The following is a 24,224-nucleotide window of genomic DNA, read 5'->3' as shown; positions in this document are numbered from 1 at the left end:
GACACACACATGCTCAATAAATTCATCTGAAACATAAGAGTCATGACACCAAGAAGCAAGTCAGCGTTTTCTGTTGAATTTAATTCATTACATTCTGTAAAATATGAGATCAAAGTCCTGCAGTCCATAAACATCATCCCTACCATCGAGATATGAAGAACAAAGGAACGTGGCTTATAAAGAGACCATAGGGCGCAGTCAACGTCCAGGTCAGTCTGCGCTCGCACTACTCAACCAAGTGCTGTAACAGCAACATCGAGTCTTCTGTCAATCACTAACTATCCTACAATTCTCTCAATTTTTTGATAATAATTTAGTTTCTTCTGTTATTTTTTTTTTTTAAATTAAATTGTATTTTTACATTTGTAAATTGTTTTTAAACTCCCTATATGTAAAACCTTTTTGGGCGTTAATAAATAAATAAATAAAATAGTGTAAACCACTCTCCAAGAACAAGAGCTAATTTGTTTTTTGGAAGGTTTTAGCTTTAAGTAAATGTAAAAGTATATTGTAATATAAAAAAATAAGCATGTACCATTATTTATGTAACCATATTTATCAATAAAAATGAAAAAAAAAGTATTTATTCATAAAATGAAAACATTTTTGATAACCATAACTATTAAAAAATGCACATATTTTATTTTATTATTAGACTAAACGGCAGAATACAAGAACATTTTTTGCCTATGTTTGAAAATTACTTTTTTTTTCAAATTCTTTCCTCAACTGATTTTAGTTAAATTAAGGAGCTGAAACCTTTATTGTTATCAAGAGATTCATCTGATTGAATTATTTACATACTAGACAACGCCTGAAAAAAAATCCGATTATAGTATACTTTTTAAACCGGTTGATTTAATTACAATATTTTGAATTTGTTCAAATGTTTGTAGACAAAACACTGAACTTGAAACTCTGAAAATAATTTAATTTGATAGATTTCTTCACAACAATAAAGGTTTCAGCTCATTAATTTCACTAAAATCAACAGGTGGAAGAATAGAAGAAATAAGGATGCTCAAACATAGGCCAAATAAAAATTCTATACAGTGTGCTAAGTAGCCAATTGAACTAGTCAATGACAGGTCATAAACCCAGTAAATGCCTAGACTTCCATATTCCTCTGTCAATTTTTTTTATTTCACTATTACAAATTTATCAATCTAATTCCTACCTAAGAATTTAAATCCAGCCTTGTCTACAAACATTTAGACATAAACAAATTATTGTTAATTAAAATGACTGGCGTAAAAAAAAGTATGAATTAAAATAAAATTCAGGCCTTACCTAGTAAGTTAAATAATTCAGCCAGATTAATCTCACCCACATCAACAAAGGTTTCAGCCATTTTATCATAAAGGTCAACAGATGGAAGAGTTTAGAAAAAAAGATTGTTCAAATACAGGCAGAATGGTGAATGCAACACAGTGTGTAACGAGGTTTCTTAAACCAGACAGGAACAGGTCACAAGCTATGTAAATGCTTAGACTTCTATATTCCTCTCTTATTTTTTTTTTCCTCTCTGTTGTAACAAATTTCAACCATAACTCCCCAGGGAGTGGAATCCACCCTTGTCTGCAAACATTTGAACATGCTCAAAATATTGTTTATGAAAATCTTTTACAAATGTGAAATACCAAGTCAATTTAGTTAGACAATTACACGCCTTCAAAAAGGAAAGTAATATAATTATTGTGAAGTAAAGTACTTCAAACAAAAAGAAAAGCACCCCAAGGGAGGAAAATGGTGGGATAGTTGACAGGGTAAATTATTTTACCGCAGAATATTCACAGCAATTCAAACAGTTTTTGCTTGAAGTTAATGAGTTTTGTACTAACAATATCTAAGAATGAACAATACGTCTTGTTGAGTACCGAATTTTGTAGTTACGACGAATAAAAAAGTTTGAACACAATTTTTTTCGGTCATGGATTGTGGAAATGAAAATCATCCTCCAGATCTAACAGAACAGATAAAATATTATAGATCTGTATTCGATAAGCGTATAGAAAAAGTTTTTTTTTTAAAGTAATAACCCGCCATCTTCTATTTAGAGGCTTATCAGCATGTAGGAAATACGGGATATGGATGAAGGTAATGAAATATACATCCAGACTTATTGAGAAAAGACCTTTCTTGTATTTTTTTCTTGCAACTGGCGGTAATCGAACCCGCGACGCCTGTTTCACAGTTAGCCGTCTAAAAAACTGCGCCACGGCGTCGGCTAATTGAGAAATGGAAACTAGTTATAGCAGGTAACCGTACATATTTATTTTGATCTGTCATTTTATTCGTATCGCACAAACATATTTTTGTAGAACCTATTTCCGGGAAGTTTTTGGAAAAATTTCATATAGGGACCCTCAAAATACGTTATTTTATCAAAAGACTTATTTTACATTTTTCCAATTTTTATACCTTTACTTTTACAAGGTAGTTAATTCAACAATGTTTGAGTATATCTAAATGCTTGCTGACAAGCTGGATTTCTTCCCTAGGGAGTTGTTCATATTTCTCACCCGCACGATAAAGATTTTAGCTCCATTACTTCACATAAGTCAACAAATGGAAGAGGAAATGTGGATGTTTAAACACGGGCAGAATGGTAAATTTTACAGTTTCTAAAGTGGCCACTTAAACCAGCCAATGACAGGTCATTAGCCCTGTGAATGTCTAGACTTCCATATTCACTTCTAAATAATGTTTTCCCTCTCTGTTGCTATAAATTTAAATGCTAGAATTTCCTTCATCCGTGCACTTTGTAGCTGCAAGACAAATAGTAATCTAGCTTTAATTGGTAAATGTTATCAATATCTATATTTAATAAATGGGATCTAGAATTGCAACCGTCAATGCGCTCAGTAGCTGCACGACTTGTTGTAATCTGACTTCTTTTTTATAAATTTGTTTTCAATTTAGTTTTTTTATCATATTACTTAAACTGTAGACTTCATTGTCAAATAAAATAATTTAAAAAATCTAAATAGGGGCTAGATTTCTTGCTGTCTATGCGCTTTGTAGCTGCAAGACGTGCTGTAATCTAGCTCCTATATATCATAATTGTAATATACCATATTTGGAGACGAGGAACTAGAATCCCAGCTGTCCATGCGCTCTGTAGCTGCATGACGTGTTGGGATATTTATTTATTGTACAGCGCCCTCGAGGTGATTTTTACAAAAATGGCGCCATATTAGTTATCCAAATATACATTTACATATATAAGGTGCACAAAAAATGATAATGTTAAATGTATTAAACCATTTGTAAAATATGATATTTCTATCAAAATATGTATAAATAAGTGTTTCGAATATCAGATTTTTTTAAATCTTGCCTCTTTAATTTTGGCTGTATCTTTAAAATACAATATTTGGAGTATTTCTTCCATATTTTGCTCCCTAACCACTGATTTATTGCCATTACATTAAAATATGATACAGAAAGGTTAAGTCCCTTTATAATTTATTGGCAAGAATAATAACGCGATATAATGGGAATGTGGTGGAATACTAACTCGAAATTGCCTAAAATAAATATTCCGACATTTTTAAAAACCGTATAGCTATCTAGAAATACATTATGAATAAATAAAAACGTGTGACCATAAAAAAAACCCCTATTTTCTTCCTGGATTGTATCACTAGACCAGTGATTTTTACACATTATAGATATTAATTAACGTGTCTCTATTTTTTATATTTCATCTGGGAAACCAATAGTTCTGCATACTTATTTATAGTAAACAACAGATACATATTATAAACTCAGAATCAATAACAGGTTTCGACAAATCGTACTAAGTTAGTAAAGAAAATATAAAACATACGAGTACAGTAGCCGGCATTAAATAAGGGGCATCGGGCTTAAAAAAGAGACTGCCGGCCTAGTTGGTTTTGTAGAGCGTCGTCTTTGTCATGCATATATACCGGACTTGTGCAACAGAGACGAAGCTCTACAAAGTCTGCAGCCTCTTTCTTAAACCCGATGTACTTTATTTTCTGCCGGGTACAGTATATGGTTTATAAATATAAAAATGTTTTTTTCAAATTTAAAAAAAATCTAATTTAATTAGTTATTGTGAATGGGGGGGGATTAGGGTAGGGATTGAATGAAAAGAGAATTAGGAGATGAAGGGATATGTACATATTTATTACTATAGTGTCTATCAAGTTATATAATTCATTTTAAATGTCAATTTTTAATCAGACAGAGTGATATTTGTGTACTATGGTATTACTTTTTTGATAAATTGTTTCATATGGGAGCCAGGACAATCCAAAAACCTTTGAAGAGCAAGTTACAATTATTGATTGTCAAGGTTAAGATATAAACTATTTTATTTCCCATAATGAGTATCCTCCCATTTTTGGTCGCATACGCATGGTCGCTGAATACAGCCCTACTTTTTACAGCCACTACTTTGAAAAATTTACTTTATAGGCTTTTATAATTTACGTAATAATTATTGACATATTATAATATGTCAATAATTATTACGGATTTATTAAACAAGCCCCTTAATTTATTTCAAAATAAATAACGACTCATTCTATCTAGCTGCGATACACTCCCACTTGTTTTTTAATTGTGCACACGCTTACACACACTTGAACACTTACTCTCATACAAATGCACACAAACACAACCTCTTACATATATATACGAGGGTTGTCTGAAATGTTTCTGACCTCAACTTAAAGATTGCAGCACTTGTCAGCGAAATTGGAGAATGTGTTTGCGCAAGCGTTTGAAAGGTAGCCCCTAAAAATCGGCCGATGGACGCGCAGTTATTTTTTGACAGACTTTTGAGTGAGTTTCTACAATGTTTTTTGAAATTGAAAACAATCGAGTATCGAGCTGTTAAATATTTATTTTTGAAAGGCAATTCGTCGACAAACTCGTCTTTTATTTGGGCAGGCGTCCCAAATAAAAGACGAGTTGGACACTGTGTTTGTATACCACAGTAAAATTTTGGGCGACTGAATTTAAACGTGGACGTACCAGCTTGGATGACAATGAACGTTTGTATGACAATGCCAAAATCTGCAACCACTGAAAAATAACATCGCCCAAGTTCACCAAATGGTGCTGGACAACCGTCGGATTAAGGTTAGAGAGATATCAGAGTCTATGAACATTTCCAAAAAACCTTTATTTATGCGGTGAGATTCATCTAATTGAATTATTTCACCTACATACTAGGCAAAACTTGTAAAAAAAAACTGTTGCATTATGTTGATGTTAACAGCTCCCCAAGTAGTTGAATCCAGTCTTTGTTTACAAAAATTTGGACAAACTCAAAATACCGTTTATCTTTAAAATATAAATAATTTTTACTGTTGACTGTATGTTTCTTTAAAAATAAAATAAATAAAAAGATTGCTTATGCTTATTTGTAAATAAATAAGTTGTGAATTAAATTGCCTATAAGATCATGTAGTTGTTCAACTCTTAAAAGACTGTGGTAAATAATTATTTTACGCGCGGTGATGTTACATCGTGTTACTACTAGTAAAAGACGGAATATTCTAAAGTTCAGGCATTTGGAAAAAAGAAAACATGGAGACATAATGATTGATAATTCATTTTCCATAATTTATGCAAATAAACACATAATTTAGCGCTGTTATAGCAAAATAAATTAATAATTATAAAATCGCTGCTCATATTACGCGCGTGTGTCCCCCACCACTGTCATTAACCGACTGAATCTGTTTTACACAACACCCGCCACAGAACAGCGTCTCTGTCGTCTTTGTTATGAGTTCTATCTTCGTGCTTTTTCTTATACGGACATTCATTCCTTCGCGTAGCAAGGATATTTTTTTTATATTAACATCCAGCACAGTTTTACAAATTTACCTTCCTAAATCCGGTGTAAAAATGTTTATTTGAAGATTAATAAAAATACGAGTTCATCATTCAAAAAATTAAGAGAAATGTATCAAGTCTTGTATCCTATGTCAACTAGTGTGACATCACGGCCACAAAAGAGTTAATTCAACTTAATACTATAACTTTAATTATATCCTCGTAAAGAGGGTCAGGATTCTCGTATAGACAAAACAAAGACGAGAGGTATAATCTTTAATCCTCCTTACTTCCTTTTTCCAGTGTTCTTAATCCTGTTTGCTCTGACCCTCAGTTTCTCTGATAAGACAATATTAATCTAGAATTCTATATAGAAGAGACTGAAAAGATTTCGTTGTTTTGATCTTAGCCTTTTCTAATCCAGAAGTATGTTTTTATTAAAACTGGATTCATTTTATTTAATTTTTGCGTTAGCATAAACTGTATCCGTTATTTTTCAAATGAAGAGGAAACAATTTTTTTTTAACAAATTAATAAATATTTTTCATTATTTTTTGTGACCGACCAATGTTTTGGTTTCAGCCAAAAATTAGCCGAATCCTGCGTTCAAGACACTTTTGTGGATACAACAATAAAGTTCTACAATTCACTATCTAATGACTGAAAAAATATACAAAACATATACGTACTTAAAAAACACCTAAATAAAACAGTCCTTACAGCCCTTGTGACGAGTGATATGTGATGTTATTTTATCGACTTTTTATTAAAACTTTTGTATCATAATATCATATATGATATCCTCTCATACCGGCACTTTTTCTGATTGGGAATATTTCGTACAAAAAAAATATGTAATGTTATGTAATATGTAAAGTTAAAAACGAAGTATTTTGTCATAAATAAATAAATTTAATCTAATATAAAAAAGACGGACTACGTTCGGCTGTACTCGGATGGAAAATTAGCACTTTAAGCGATATTGGATTGTATATATTCAAAAAATTAATGATGGAATAACTTATATTTAAATATAAGTTATTAATTTAAAAAATACTTGGTACGCTTCCACTTATTTATTTTGCCAATAAGCGCTTACAAATGTACCTACACTTAAGATAATATTTAGTTTTATATAAATAATCCTTACACTTTATAATATTCACCAGTCTGAAGATGCCCATTAGAGGGTAAAAGCGCTAATTGGTAAAAATAAATAAGTGGAAGTGTACAAAGTATTTTTTTAATTAATAACTTATATGTAAATATAAGTTATTACATCATTACAATGGAATTCCATCAAGAATTGTCAATAAATAATTTAAATTCAAATAATTAGTTATTGTATTTCCGTTGTCATAGATAAAAAAAACTAGACTGATTTTTTGATTTGCTGACTATAATTAGTAGTTTTGAGATTTTTATTTATTTTTATTTAACAATTTATAAATATATACAATATACAGGATGTTCTTCAAACCCTGTCACATCTGAAACCACTATTATCAGTATGGGCAAGAAGACATATTAGCATATTTAAAAAAATATCATATTAAAAAAACATATGGTTGCTTACTTCTGCAGGTGAGAAACGAGGGAGGCGTGGCCATGTAGTTGACGGTGTATCAGACTCTTCCCTCTTCTCTCCTCGCTTCTCCCTTGCAGAAGTAAGTACCTATTTGTTTTTTTTAAATTTTTTTTTTGAAGTTTTATTCGTTCTAAAAATTTATTTTTATGTGCCAATATGTCGTCTTGCTCATACTGATCATCGTGGTTTCGGATGTGACAGGGTTTAAAGAACACCTTTCTATAAATATTGGACATATTGCCTTAAGGCAATTTCTTCCTACCTACCAAAACCGTCCAGTTTTAGAAAATTACAAGTACATGGACATAATCTAAGGAATCGTCCAAAATCTTATAATTTTATGCAAAATAAAAAACAGAAATTAACTTTAAAAAAAATTAACGATACATATGAAGATCAATCTTGATTTAAATGTAAATAAAAAGGGGTGTCTAACATTAGAGGGTAGATTATTCCGCAATTGAGCAGCTACAATTGTGAAAGAGGAGGCAAGAAAATAAGAGCGATGAAAGGGTATTAAAGGGTTCTCTCGTTACTTGAATGAAAAAACTCTTTAGAGAAAAAATCCAGCCTGTTTACAAACATTTGGACTTACTCAAAACATTGATGAATTAACGAACTGGTATAAAAAAATTTAAAATCAAAAAAGGGCCCAGAAGTTGAAATAATTTAGCCAGATGAATCTTACCTTCATCAATAAAGGTTTCAGCTCTTTTAATTCATAAAAGTCAACAGATAGAAGAGTTGAGGAAATGTTTAAACATAGGCAGAATGGTAAATGTTACACAGTGTGTAAAGTGGCCACTTAAACCAGACAATTACAGGTCATAAGCACAGTAAATGCCTTATAATATTAAATATGTACATACATTTTTTTTTTACTCACTTGCACATGTTGAGTTCACATATAATTGATGAACAATATTTAATTATAACAAACTGTGATTATTATGCATGTCGTAAGTATGTGTTGTTCACTGTTTGTAAACCACTATGAATAAAATAAAATAAATAAATAAATTCCGACTAAAAATGTTTTCCCTCTCTAATGCAACAAATTTAATCGTCATTCCCTTTCCACACCTAATGGTGCATAGGGCACTGCATTGTTACACCAGACGCAGCGTATCTCGACCATTTTTGTTACATGGAGGTAAGATGATCAGTCTAACACTCAAGTTCCAGTCCAGGGACTATGAAATATTCTGGTGTGGAAAAACTCTTTCAAATAAATATTTCATATCAACCATGTTGGAAATCGAAGCCGAGACCTCTCACTGGTTGGCAAACGCGCTGACCATTTTACCACGAGGCCGACGAAACAACAAATTTAGAAGAAGTATTTTCGTCTGTCAGTAAATATCGTTGACGGAGGAATCCCATTTCAAGCCATGAATTTTTCTCAGGGCTCTGTTTTAAAGAACTTGTATCTCTGAGATCTGTTTTTGTTGGCGAAACATTTTGTTCCGTATACTTAACTTAAAGTATTTTTATTTGAGTTACGACACTGCTTAAGGTGCGATATATATTTATATCACTTTCTCTATTACTACGGAAAAACATTATTCAGAGTTTCGTTCTAATACTGTTTTTTTTAATACGTTGGTTATTTTAAAACTGTTTTATGAGCGTACGCGCAATTATTATATTGTTTTCGTCAGCTGTTTCGCGCTGTTTGTATGATAAAAATATGCAAACGACACGCCATTTTGGCCAATTTATGTACCGTGTGCTGATACATAATACAGTGGGTTCTCGACTTACGCGGTTAATTCGTTCAAAAAAAATAGCTTATGTCGGAAATCGTGTTAGTAGAGGAATACATTTTCGATGTGTATTAAATATATAAAAATAAACTTCATGACGTCTTCTTGTATGTATACACAAGGTTAAAATTCAAATAGGGTTAAAGCTCCAGTAAATGACCACCCCCCAGTAAATGGCCATTGGTTTGATAAACACAATATAATAAGAATTGAATTGATGGTTTTGAAAGAAATGAAAATATGACTAAATGTGAATGGAGTTATACTAAAACAAGTAGAGGAATATGTGTATCTAGGAAGTATGTTTACTAGGGATGGAATGACTGTGAAAGATATTGAAAGGAGGGTGAGTGCTGGGAACAGAGTGAACGGAGTACTTAAATCAACCTTGGCAAATAAATGTTTGTCGCAAGAGGCAAAATTAGCAGTTCACAACGGAGTCCTGGTCCCGACCCTGATGTATGGGAGCGAAGTATGGACTTGGAAAAACAGGGATGAAAGTAGGCTGAATGCTGTCGAAATGCGATCTCTCAGGCGAATTTTTGGTAAAACTATATCCGATAGATGCACAAAAGTTGAGATCTGTACCTTATGTAAGGCACAAGCATTATCGACAAAATCAAGAAAGGAGCTCTGCACTGGTTTGGACATGTAGAACGAATGGACAGCGAAACAACGGCTAAGAATATTTACAATACGAATTTTGATGGATGCAGAAATAGAGGTAGGCCGAGAAAGAGATGGCATGACCAAATCCAACAAATACTTGAAGATGGACATGTCAAAAGTCGGAATAATCAGCGCGCGTGCATTAGAAGATGTATGAATGTAAAAAAAGCAAGATCTGTATGCAAAGATAGAGTGATGTGGCGTTATATCCTCTCTGCCTGCACTTACGGGGAAACGGCGTGATGGTTTGTTGTTGTTTTTTATAATAAGAATTGCTACATGTGTCCAGTCAAAAAACTTTTGACACTAGAAACTATAAAAAAAGCAGTAGGCGGACAAATCTTTTGGTAAGAAACAGATCCATCAGTTTTGAACTGTGAGTTGTCAAAAGGTAATAGTGCGTCTTCCCGTTATTGTTCTGAGATTGATAGTGTTTTTATAAGGAAAGGTGTGGTCAGTGTTTTATTTTATGCTTTTTCTTATGCAATTCTTTAAATATATCCATATTCTAATGTGTTAGGGTGTTTTATAATGTTATGATATAACTAATTCTGAGTAAGTAAAAATACTTGGAAAATTAATGTGTTTTTTATTTACTTTTATTTCGTACGCTTAAATAATGAAATTTATACTTTTAATATGGATTTTACTACAAGCTGAACCTTTAACGGCCATTCATTGGTGCTTTGACCTTCGATTGAGTTTTTCTACTGACATTTCTTGGTGGAACTACATTTTAATTATAAAAACAAAAATAAGTATATAGTATTATTCCACTTTTATTTATTATTTTTTTCAGTGACCGGGTTTCGTCATGACATCTCCGGACTGATCAGACATCGAAAAAAATAAAATAATAAATGTGGAAAAAATCTGTATCCGTATTTTTATTATTTAAATAATTAAAATACAAATATTAAATTCTCTCTTTTGCATATGCATTGATGTACAATAAGATTCATAAGTGCAACGCGAAAGATAATGACATTTTTGGGAATTCCAGTCAATGAAAATATAATTTATACGACAATGTTTTGAGTGTGTCCAAATGTTTGCAGACAGGCAGGATTTCCTACCTAGGGATTATTGAGATCTAAATTTGTTGCAACAGAAAGGGAAAACATTTTTGAGAAGAGAATATGGAAGTCTAGGCATTTACAGGGCTTACGACCTGTCATTGGCTGATTTAAGTGGATACTTTACACACTGTGTAATATTCACCATTAGCCAACACTGTGTAACATTTACCACCAGCCAATGACAGGTCATAAGCCCTGTAAATTCCTAGACTTCCATATTCTCTTCTTAAAAATGTTTTCTCCCTCTGTTGCAACTGTGACCTGATAATGTGATAACCCACAAATGTTCTGCCAAGAGTAAACGACAAAGAAGAAAGAGTTAAGTAAGCATTTAATTATGCATGGTAAAAAATATAATATTCTTACTTGCGGGCAGCTCCAGGATAGTAGCGGCTTGCCCCACATGTCCGCCAGCCTGGACGTGACGTCACACAGGTCCTCGCCGAGCGAGCCGATAAGCGCGCGCGTCGCGTCCTGGGCGAGGGCGTCCAAGATGGCGCTGAGCCCCCGGCTCTTGGTCTCGCACACAGCTGCAAACGAGGGACAATAATAACAATTATTAATTATCATATTTGATTAATAACTTCAGTGGTTCAGTAAATTAAATTTTCCATATTGTCCAGGGCGCTCAATGTCTCTGGGAATAAACTAAAGTAATATTAGAAGTGAAAGTAGTGTTGTTAACCATTCGTGTTAAAATTGTCAAACGTAGTACCTACCAATTGATAATCATTTCACTATGACTCATTAGATTAGATTAAATAGATGTAGTTCGTAGCCATTAATCAGCGATTTAAATCAACGGTGCTACATGCTGATTATGGGATTTATTTTTTGGTGACTTATATGAAAGGCGTCGGAGTTAGGAAATTTCAAAATAATGATGATAATAATCCAATCTGATGTTATTAAATTTGTAGAATTACTATATTGGACAGAAGCTATTGTGATACAAGTAAATACAGTTTTTGCTACCATTCAATATGGTCCTGAGGATGAATAACAATATCCAACAAAGGCCATCCGTATAATTTGCCAAACACACAGAAAAAGGGGCAGTTAAAGTAGTGGAGTTAAATTCAGTTAAAATCGTGATATTTAAAAATTTTAATTCAAAAAAGTAACTCGTTTATAAACAAAATACATTAATTTTTTGCCGATGGGAAGACCCATGGTCTCTAAAACTTTAAAAAATGTCTTTTTTTTGACAAATGTTTTTTTTTAAACTTTTTTATTTCTTAATAGACTTTTAAACAAAGCGAAAATTCTGTTTATTTTTTTTCATTTACGCGTAGTATTATCATCGCTAATTTTTGTTTTAAGTTTTGTTATTTTGATATTACGCCGACCGTGACGTCACGAGTTCGAGTCTGTGAGTTTTCAAGCGTTGCCTGGTAAGTGAAATAATTCGATCAAATTAATCTCTTCACAAAAATAAAGGTTTTAGCTCTTAAACTTCACAAACGTCAACAGATTGAAGAATTGAAGATACATGGATGTTTAAACATGTGTGTAAAAGGGCCACTTAAACTAGCTATTGACTGTTCATAAGCCCTGTAAATGCCTAGACTTCGATATTCTTTTTTTTTATGTTCTCCATCTCTGTTGTAATTTGTTAAATATATTTGAATTAAAAAACAAGTAAAAATATGTTTAGTAAACTCTGGGTAAAATTTTCTTGTTTATGGTATTTTTTTTATTTTTATTTATTTACAATTTTAAAAAACCCGTTAGGGTTACATTAGAAATTTAATATTGTCTAGTCATTTTATGTCTTGTCTAGTCTAGTTAGTTCAGTCATCATGTGCTTTTTCAGATTGATTTTAAATTTGTCTCCAGTAAAAGTTTTCAAGTACTAAGGTAGGTCGTTGTAGTGTTTAAGTCCATTGTGTAGTATTTTTGACTGTCCTGTGTTTTTTTTTTTTTTTTTAAAGAAATATTTGCGTTCTTATGATTTACCCAAATATTTAATTTTGAGGGCCATTCTCAACGAGTTGAAAATAACTCACTATTAGAAAATGGAATCAAGTTGGGGTAGAGTGGGATTCGAACCACGGACCTTTGGTCTGTGAGTCCGAGACACTAGCCACGGGACCACAACCCGACAAACCGTTTGTCTTTACTTTTTCAATATGATAGTGTTGTTATTGTCTGGTGTTATATTTGTGTATGTCAGCATTTTTGACTAATATTATGTCGTTGTCTTGTATGTTTCCCAGTGTTATTTTGTGCACAATTTTTAAGGTCTCAATTTTAGTCAAGTAGTTTATGTCAAACTGGTGTGTTTTTTTGTACAGTTCAGTCGTAGAGGTCAGGTAGGGTAGGTTGTATGTTAGTTAAAGAATTTTATTTTGTTGTCTTTGTATTCTTGTTATGTCTGTCTTGTTGCCAGATCCCCAGAAGGCGATCATGTAACTCAATTTACTTTTGACATAGGCTTCGTACATCATATTTTTTTCCTTTCTTGGTATATAATCTTTAATTTTGTAGAAGAGGCTATTGTTTCACGAAACTGTGAATCAGGCGTCGCGGGTTTGAATGCCGCCAGCCGTAAGAAAAAAATCCAACAAAGTTTTTTTTCTCTATTGTTCTGGGTGGTGTGGTACTCAATTCATAATTTTCTTCCATATCCCTTCTTTCCTACCTGCTGACAAGCCTCTAAAATAGAGGCTTATCGAGTCATCCCTTAATAAAATAATGGAATTCGTATTTGTTTTGTATAGGTACTGTATGGATGGGTGCGCGTGAATTGATTTAAGGTTAAATGAGAAAGATGGATTACAATTGAAGTAATTTATGAAGTAGATACACACGAGTTACATACTTACAATTTTGTACAGAGGGAATTTACAATAGTGAACACTGGCGTGGAGCTGGTGGACGGGCGACACGAAATGCCAAGATGAAAGTGCATATTCTTTCGCTGCACGACTTTTAATTACTTGTCCGAGCTGACGTTGCGTTTGGTTACGCGTTGCGGGCCAGAACGGTGTTCGGCCCTGCCAACTTTACGGCTTGATTGTGATTACCTCCACAGTACGAAAAATATGATTTCCACTTTGGCAAAGTTCGGAATGGCATTTTTAAACAAGGGTAAATTTATAGTACCCATGTATGGAAAATTTAGAAAATGCAATTAAAACTATCGCAAATTCAACACGCGGGGAAAATTTCACTAAAATTTTTGGATCCAACTTTGATCCAATTATTCCGCTGAAGTCCAGGTTCAAGCTTTGCACGTCTAATTCTGTGTGTGAAATCAAATAGATTTCTGGACGAGTGTTATCAACAGATAGGTAATTTAGGCAACATACTAAAAAATAAAAACCACGTGGAGATGAGTCCACATTGTTTTTTAGTGGTTGGCGCGTTTGTCTATCATGTTTGTGGTGCTCGGTTAATTTTTTGTCAAGTTACAAAGGGTGTTTTAGCATGAAATTTTTTTTTATTTTTTATTGAAAAATATTTTTTGCCAAAGTAATTATAAAGTTGTAAATGTTTTGTAAATACATAGTTAATCATAACGTTTCTTCCTCTCTAATAAAGTGAAAAACTCGTGTTTAGAGAAAGAGTTCGTTTTACATTCATTTTTATATTTATTTGTATACATGTTTTATTTTATTTACATTTTATTTTTACTATAAGGAACAGATTCCTGACAATTAGTTATTATATTATAAAATAAACACAATTTTCCACTGTATGGAGTTCAGGATAGGGTGGGTTTTTAAATTTATATTTAAATGTTTTAAAATTAGCTATTGATTTTAAAAAATTCCGGAAGATTATTTAAGTTTTTTTTCTCAACATATAAATAATGATTTAAAGTAGTTGTGTTACATCTATGTAAAGGTAAATTATTTAGAAATCTAGGCTTTCGAGAATTTTGTAAATTAGTGCGTTTTTTTTTTTAAAAATTGTATGATAGATGCTTTTTTAAATATGTTATCAATTGAAAGTATATGTAGATCTTTCAAAATTAAATTTTAACCGAAGTTCTAGGTTTTTTTAGTATAATTTTAGCGATTGTTTTTTGGGCAGTCAAGTGGACGTAAATTTGTCTTATAAGCTCGTCCCTATCCTATAATTCCATACTGCAGAATAGACTGTATGATTACATAGTAGACAGTTTTTATATTTTTTACAGACAGAATGTTTTTTAATCTAACAAATATGTAAATAAGTTTCTTTTTACCATAGCATTTATATATCATTGCCGTTGGACCGGCACCAGAAACATAACCTCTTCGGGCCTACGGTATCATATATGATACTTTGGGTTTTCGTCAGAAATATATCATCTGGTTATGCTGTGTGACATGAGCTCAGAGTATCGGATCAAATAGGAAACTGTTTTAATGACGGAGTTGTTTTGAATTGTTTAAACTAGTTACTTTGAGCACAACTGTCAAGTAAAAATCATGATTTTTTGCTGTCATCATGTCTCGTGTAGAAATTGGAGGTAAGTTATATTTTATTTATTTTACACAAGTAATATGGTATTATAAATTATTTTTAGTGTGTTCACTTCAGTATTACGATGTAAAATTATATCTGGCTTGTATTTTATTGAAGTATTTCATGTTTTTCTTTGAAGTATCATACGTGATACCTCGGGTCTTTAGGTTAACTTTTATTTTTCATTTCAGAGTTAAATGAAAATAAAATCGAACAAGAGCTGTTACTACCTATGGATCCTAATGATTCAGACTTGGAATGCAATGATGATTGGGGTAGTGATGAAGAAGATGACATGCAAACAAGAAGACCTTTGAGCCCGGATCCTGTGGATATTTATTCTGATAATGATTGGAGTGATGCTGATAATGTTCCCTTACAAGAATTACGTAATTATGGGCACAATCCTAGAAATTCTGGGCGACACAAGCGGTGTTTTATTCATAGTAAATTGGCAGTTGAAGGTAACACTATCAACAATGTGATGGAGTTTGAGAAATTAAAACGGCCTTCAGAGTTTGTGTCAAAGTATATTGATGACTCATTTTATGATTTAATTTATTTGTGCACAAACCAAATGTATTTTGAACGACACGGAAAATCCCTCGCAACTACTGGTTGTGAAATTAAATGCTTCTTTAGAGTAAGCAACATAATTGGCCTTATACGTTATCCTCGAATACGACTATATTGGGCTCGTCAAACTCGTGTGCCCTCAGTTGCCGATAATTTTATAAGATCCAGGTTTCTTGCTATCCGGTCAAATTTAAAATTAGAATATGACAATGCTGTAACGGAAACTACTAAAGAAAATTACTGTTTTTGGAAAGTGAGGCCAATTATGATGCAAATCCAAAGGGGATGCATGCAAAATGAAAGGACAGAGGATATTTCCATCGATGAGCAAATGATTCCATTCCAAGGGAGATGCTCAAAGAGGCAAGTAATTAGAGGAAAACCTAACCCAGTAGGGTTGAAAAATGTTGTTATGACAACCCCAAGAAGAATACCCTTGGATTTTTTTCTCTACGAAGGTAAAGGCATGTCAGTGGAGTCTGCCTTGTATCCTTCACCCCAACAAATAGGTGTTGGAGGACGTTATGTCCTAAAGTTAGCAGACACTCTGCCTGCTGGTTCTAGACTGTTCATAGACAGGTATTTTACTTCAATACCACTATTAGAAAACCTCCACGTAAGAAGCATTCTTGGAACTGGTACGATAAGAAATAATAGATTGCCAAAATCTGCAATTTTTAAAACAGATTCCCAGCTGGAACAAACTGGTCGTGGTTCTTATGATTGTGTAGTGAGGGGAGATGATAAAATTGCCATTGTAAAATGGCTTGATAGCGAAGCAATTCATTTTGCTTCTTCATCAAAGGCTATAAAACCCCTCAATCAATGTAAGAGATGGTCAAAAACGGACAAAGTTCACATGACGGTAGCTCAACCAGCCTGCGTAAACTCTAACAAGCAATTTATGGGAGGGGTTGATTTACTTGACAGAGTCATATCCACATACGGGACGAGGAATCGAACTAATAAGTGAACAGTGAGAGTTATATATCACTTCTTTGATTTCGCTATTGCTGCATCATGGCTAGAATATCGCTTAAAAGCCATAAAAGTTTTACCTCGCAAAGAGGTACTGGATTATTACGCCTTCAAGTGGGATCTTGCTTGCCATTTAGTAGCGGGATTGGCACGTCAAAATAAGAGAGGGGGGGATGAAAACAATCTTAGTAATCTTGAAAATGAGCCTCCAGCAAAAAGACGCAGCGTCATGCCTTTACCTCATGAAGATATTCGCGCCAAAGAGGCAAATCATTTACCAGTGATGAAAAATAATGAGCAGAAAAATCGCTCAAAGTGTCGACTTCCAGGATGTAATGCTCTGACTTATGTTTTTTGTCCACAATGCAAGATTTTCCTATGCTTTACACAAGATCGAAACTGCTATTCGTTATTTCACAAATAATTTAGAATGAATTTATCATTATTTAGTAATTTTGTATGTGTATGTTTCTAAAAAAACTTTAACCAATAAATACAAAAAAAAAGATTTTTGTTGTGCTTAAGTCCCCAAGTATCATATATGATACCCTCCCCCCACCATTTACTGTTAGGAATTTTCATGAAAATATATTTTTATTTTCTTTCTTTTCTTCAAGTGAATCAATTAAAAAAAAAGTTTATCAAGTATATGCTAAACAAGGCCTCGGGTCTGAGGAGGATAAGACAGATCGCTTTGTCTGATTTTTGTGTCTTTTTTTTTCTTTTATTGAGGAAACAATTACATCGTTTTAATTGATGTAACAGATAATGGAGAAATTTGCATTTTGTGTAGTACTCTATACATCATCAAGTGCGTTAAAGAGTATATTTATGATGATTATAAATTTTAGATTATATTTTACGTAGGTCCAAATGTTTGCAAATTATGATTACACTCACTATGAAGTAGAGATGAGCGTTTCGGTAACTTAAAAGAAGTAGCACTATCAGTTACTGTTTCACAAATTAAACTCTTTCTTGAAGCAGTTTCTAAAAAAAAGTTTAAAACAGCATAGGCAAAAAATCTATTAACAGTTTCGTAAAATTTAATGAAAATCTTTCATGTTACAAACCACGCTGCTCTAAAATGTTTTTTTTTTAAAGAAATAGTTGTTCATTTCTCATATCCTAACTTTTTTAATCGTTTGCATGTAAATGGGGGGGAGGTGACTTCGGCAACCCTTAAACTGTTATTTTTAGTATCAGTTTAATATAATATCCTGACTTGGTTTTCTTTACTGAAACAGTTTAAAAATGCTTCAGCTATTTTTAAATAACAGGTGTTTAAAAAAACTGTATTTTTTTAAAGACAGTTCCAGCTGTTTCGGAATAATAACTATGTTAAATTAACTGTTTAGTTTTTTTTTAACATCTCAACTAGAAAGGTATTAAGATCAGCGTTAGTTGCAACATAGTTTAAGTCTAGTGATCATTTTACACACTGTAACATTAACAATGCGGCCCTTGTTTTAACATCTATATTTCTAAAGATACTTCATCCGTTGATTTTTGTTAAGTAGAGAAAATAATATACTCTTTTCCTTTTTCTGTGATATTTGATAATATTTATCTACGTAACACTGATCATCTTGCCTTTAAGTATCAAATAATGATGCTCTGTAAAGGGAAGTTTAGTGCAACGGGAAATTGGATACAAAAAAAGTTTCAATACCCGCAATCAAAATTAAAGCATATCATTGTATCGCGAAGTTTCTCTATATGTATGACGACTTTACTAGTTTTTCGAAATCAACAAATGACTTGAGTGTTTTGATACATTTTCCGGTAACCGGAAAGTCAACCCACTAATCAGAGCAACTCGCCGTAGAGAACTTGTGATGTCACAGAGAGTAATTTCAAAATCACAAAACTCAAAAAAATCATAGCGCTGATGTAATAATACGATGCATTTGATATTTGTTGGCTCCGTTTGATAGTTTATAAACAAATAAATCAAATAAAAAACACTAAAATTTCTCATTGGAGTAATACTTAAGTGCCCTATGCACCGTTGGGTGCGTTTAAAGATAATAATTTATATTTTTAAAAATTATAAAATACCAACTGCACGAAAATATTCTTACGTTTTTTATAAATAAATGTGATTAGGTCAGGGCATTCGCCTACCATGCACGAGGTTTAGGGTTCGATTTCTGACAAGGTTGACATGGAACATTTAGTCAAAATGTGTTTTTTATATTTCATAATACCAGGACTGGTACCTGAAGCGTAAGACTGGTCATCTTATCTTGAGGTTAAGATGCACTATGGATTACACCATGGAAAGATTAAGATACACTACGAGTATGTACCATTTGGTGCGCAAATGGATTAATTTATCAATATTGAATTAAATATTCACCAAGATATTTATTAAAATTTGAATGTTTTACTATTAGGTTGTTAAAGTTTAATTGCGGGTGGTTAAAAATCATTATACCAGGATTATACGTACATGTTTAGGTGCTCCAAGGGCTGTTTTGGTTAATGGGTGTAGAATTTCACTGGGTAGATTGGAAGATAAGTGGTTCTGCACTTGTCGGCTCTAAATTAGGTCAGGATTATCATAATAATATTATGACCATACAGCTGTATCAAACAGAATAATTTTGCCTTGGATTCTAGTGGCCGAAAAATTAAATAAATTTAAATGCATTCTATAAAATTGACATAAATATTCACAGAGGGACTACAATTTTCAGAGGGGAACATGGATGTCTAGGTATTTACAGAGCTTATAACCCGTGTTTGACTGGTTTAAGTGGCCACTTTACACATTGTATAACATTCATATTTCTGGCTACGTTTAAACATCCACATTTCCTCAACTCTAGCGCTGATAATATCATACATATTTTTTTTTTTTTAAATATTTTTTACTTAGTTTAAAAAACCACTGAACTTCTTCATTGAGATGTAGTCTATGGTTTAAGTTACACATTTTTTCAATTCTTTCAATTTTGCAAGAATTAATTTTATAAAAAGGAGTCCAGACAAGGAAAGAAATTTAAGTAAACTTCAAAGAAGAAAAATCGTTTTTTTTAAGAGTATTGGTGTTTTGAAATGGATTTCCTGTGCGTAATATGAATCCTATGTGTTGTAGAAAATTTTTCAGTGATACTATCGATATATTATATCGGTATTTTTTTTTAATATTTAAGTTTATATAGTCTGCATACATAATGCATTTATCGATTTAAAATAATCACCCATATCATGAACATAGACATTGAATAAAATTATTTATGTGTTATTATAGATATACTTGGATAATGTATATGGCGCCATTTTTGTGAAATTCATCTCAAGGGCGCTGTACAATAAATAAACTAGATAGGAGCTACGTTACATCACATCTTGCAGCTACGGGACTCTGGTAAGAAATCTAGCCCCCATTTACATTATGTTTTTCAAAAATAGGAATTAAATTATAACTGGTCTCATAAATTATATTTTTTTGTCTCTAACTTTCCTTTAAACTATTTGTTTCTAAATTTGCGTTGTATTAGTTCTATCATAGAAATTAAAAATAAAACAAAAATATTTCGAGAAATTATAGTGTGATCTATTTTCTCAGAAGGCCCCGACGAGATTCGAACTCGTGATCTCCTGTTTACTAGACAGGCGCTTTAACCAACTAAGCCACGGCGCCGACGACACTTGAGGCCGATATAACTATAAATATTTATATTTACATACATACATACATACGGGTATTTGATTGTCTTATCATTACAATAGCGCTCGTAAAGATGTGTTTAGGTATTTATATAATTGAAAAATATATTTTATATTAAACAATACTCGTATGATAAGAGTTTATGCGTGTACAATATGTGAAAACAATATATATTTTATCAAACTTTCTCTATATATACCTAGTAAATTTAATATTAATAGAATATTTAGAGGAGATTACGATTCTTCTAAAAATATAACTGTTCAAGCAAATAAAACAAGTTTTAAAGCATAATTGTCAGGTTTCAAAACAAGTGAATACAGCGCGGCTCAAAGTTGGCGTCACGTCATTTTGACGTCACACGTCACGCCCACCGATTGCGCTTCTATCTTACAGTATATAATGTTTCAAGCGCCTTGGCGCAGTTGGTTAGATGATGTTGAAATTGTCAAACGTAGTACCTACCTGCTAATTTGTTCCTAAACAAGAAAAACAGCCAGAAGCCAGTTGTGAAACTAAAAAAAATTAACTTTTCTGCTTACTGCCGACTACCAACAAAACCAGAAAAAAATCGGGTCGTACCCACTGAGAGATACCAGTCAAGTAAATCTACATTTTTTTTTGCAACAGAGGGAAAACATTTTTGAGAAGGGAATATGGAAGTCTAGGCATTTATAGGGCTTAAGACCTGTCGTTGGCTAGTTTAAGTGGCCACTTTACACACTGTAAAATTACCATTCTGCCTATGTTTAATCATCCGCATTTCCTCAACTCTTCCATCTGTTGATGAAATTGTAGAATTTTTTATAATAGAATTATAATTTTACTATATTTATAGTAGAATTATAATCACCGAGATAAAATACTACTATATTTTATTATTATTTTGTTGACTTTAATGATACCACTATTTTGTTTATTTGATTATGTGTGATTCTTAATTTGAATAATTTATATTTTAAAAATTATTTCTGATTACCTATTTTGCATTGTATTCTTTGGAATTTGATTATTTATTACATTTACCTTTTTTCTAGATTGTTATTCTCATTATAATTTGATCTAATTAATTTTACTATGTATTTTTATTGTTATTTATTGTGGCTTGACACGGGCATAGCCTAAAAAGCCTTAATAAGTTCATAAATATTTAATTTTGTAATTTTGAATGTAGAAATAAATAAATAAAAAATAAAATAAATAAATAAATAAAAATAGTAGAATCAAATAAATTGAAAGTAAAATGCCATTTTCTTCGCACCTGTGACAAGTTAATTATATCATACGTCATTGCAATAAAGACTGAATTTGTCGGCGGCCGTTTGTATAATAAATGTTATTTTAAATAAATCTAGTATCTACCATATTTTGCAGGCGATAAGATGCATCGGACAATAAGACGCATCCCAAAATTTGTATATCAGTTTTTAGAAAAAAAAATTTTTTTGACTATAAGACGTATCGAAATTTTTGGTTGAATTTTCGGAGTAAAAAAGTGCGTCGTTTGGTCTGAAAAATACGGTAATTGGAGAATAATAGGCAGTTCAACAGATTGTTAATTTTTTTTCGTAAGAAAATGTTGAACCGACCCGACGATTAATATTCTTTAACTTCAAACAAAATCACGGATTTTTAGCAATACCTTTTTATTCATTAATCAAAACTGTTTTCCTTCGTTGCTTTTTAATCATTCTTACTGCAATTTCATTCTTATTTTCATCAACAAAAGAAGCCACGCTGAGACGTCGCTCTTTTGTCACAAATCAATCTAAATAAAATATTCCCTGTTCTTTTTTCAGCCGCAAACGTATTTTTAAACGTCGAATGAAAATGTCAAGTGTCTGATTTTGGCGGGAAATTTTTTGTGGAAACGAAAAAAACAAATATCGGAGGTTCTTAACAAAAAGTACGTCCTCAAATTATTTTTTCATTTCCGAGATGCTCACTCGTGACTTTCTCGTAAACACACGTAAATTAGTCAATATTTTAGCCGGGAACGTAGAAGTCAAAGTATTACTTATTTACTTATTTTATTGGGTAAACAAACAGTATGCACACACATATTGACCATTTCTTTGTATATTAGTGTAGGACACTCATTCACACACCAAAAAAAATGTTTTCACTTAATACAATAATTTAAATTATGTTAAATATAACAAATGTAAAAAAAAGAAAGGAAAAATATATATATAATACTAAAGTTGAATATATGTTTTTCTCAAAATTTCTATGATTTCTTACCTAAATTTACATTGTCACAAAAAATATCAGCCTCGGTAAATCTATTGTTATATTGGTCGCATATTCTAGGTATTGTAGATTGTTTCAAATAGTTTGTTGACGCGTTTTCTGTGTAAAACAGAAGATTTTGTCTTATCGGTCTAGATGGCACACGGATTGGAAGTTTTTTAAGTAGGTTAGGAGAATCAATTATATTATTTATTAATGTGTACAAAAATGACTGATCTAATGTTATTCGTCGATGTTTCAGATAGTTTATTCCATGGTACTGCATACTTTCAGTAAAGTTAGAGAAGTTAATGTTTAACCGGTAGTCGACCTGCTTAAAAAAAATTGTTTGACCCTTTCTAGTCTATCAATACTTACATTATAGCAAGAGCGAATCGTCAAAATAAGCGATTATGCACAGCTTACCATTATATCTGACTTTAGATAATATTTTAATATAGTAACCATGTTTATGGGGAAATAAATAAAATAATTGTTATTTATTATGAATCACCGTTCATATCTTCCTACAAAAAAATATCGATGAAGTGCGCCCAGCGCCAGCGCCCAGCCCATTCTCAGTGAACGATTAATATAGCCTATTTGTAAAACATGTCGAAGCCTACCATGCATTAAAAAAAGCTTTTAATCGAGCACCTCACTCTTATTTCTTGTTTTGCTCTTGTTACATTGCGTGTTAAATTAAAGTTATTTTGGAAACAAATTAAAAATGTTTGGTACTAAATAATTAAGAAATCAATGGAACTCCAAACGTAATAACCATACTGACTTATTAAATATGTGTGGTACCACTAAACCATCATTATTCGTGAAACGTTTGTAACGTTGGAGAGGGATTTGAATATTATTACTATTTAATACTCGTAGTTCTGAAATAATGCAAAACCACAGTAAACCTCGAACTGGCAGAGTTTTAAGTGTAAACCAGCTAATGACAGCTCATAAGCCCTGTAAATTCCTAGACTTCCTTATTCCCTTCTCTAAAATAGAAATGATCTTAAAACTAATTATTCGTTTCTAGCTCATTATAATTACAATCATTGTAATTATCACCGATCGTTCCCGTCCAAAGTTCATAAGGTAGTACCTACGCTATTTTCCGGACACGTCAACCCACAAAACTCACCCCATCTTAATCCGTTTGTGCTTTGGGGTGTAAGTATCGCTTGAGGTTAATTCCACCCCAGAGAACTGAAGGGTAAGCAAATATAGATCTTTGTGGTATATTAAGAGTTTCTGCTTATCAGATGTAATGATACTACAATCTTCAACATGCTTTGGATAAATAATTTTATTAGATGTTTTTTATTGTATTATTCTGTTTTCGAGCAGACAAAAAATACAGTTCTGTATGTGAAATA

At 32.2% G+C, this 24,224-nt stretch overlaps 1 protein-coding gene and 1 non-coding gene across 2 annotated transcripts in view; both read right to left on the bottom strand.

Moving 5' to 3' along the window:
* The window catches only part of LOC148272379 (uncharacterized), a gene marked incomplete at its 3' end in the record, with an annotated part of 131,328 nt that overhangs the window by 37,470 nt on the left and 69,634 nt on the right, over positions 1-24,224 (bottom strand). Inside the window, exon 2 of the mRNA XM_088240121.1 lies at positions 11,286-11,449. Within this exon, the coding sequence (XP_088096247.1) occupies positions 11,286-11,449 (164 nt within the window). The remainder of the gene's footprint in view (positions 1-11,285; positions 11,450-24,224) is intronic.
* Positions 20,510-20,583, bottom strand: TRNAT-AGU (transfer RNA threonine (anticodon AGU)). The gene has a single exon. It is a non-coding gene; the product is annotated as a tRNA-Thr (tRNA).

The sequence above is a fragment of the Micrasema longulum genome, unplaced genomic scaffold (assembly GCF_059751315.1).
Source record: "Micrasema longulum isolate JH-2025_06_02 unplaced genomic scaffold, ASM5975131v1 h1tg002350l, whole genome shotgun sequence".
Classification (NCBI taxonomy): Eukaryota; Metazoa; Arthropoda; class Insecta; order Trichoptera; family Brachycentridae; genus Micrasema; species Micrasema longulum.
This window is presented reverse-complemented; position numbering and strand designations above follow the sequence as displayed.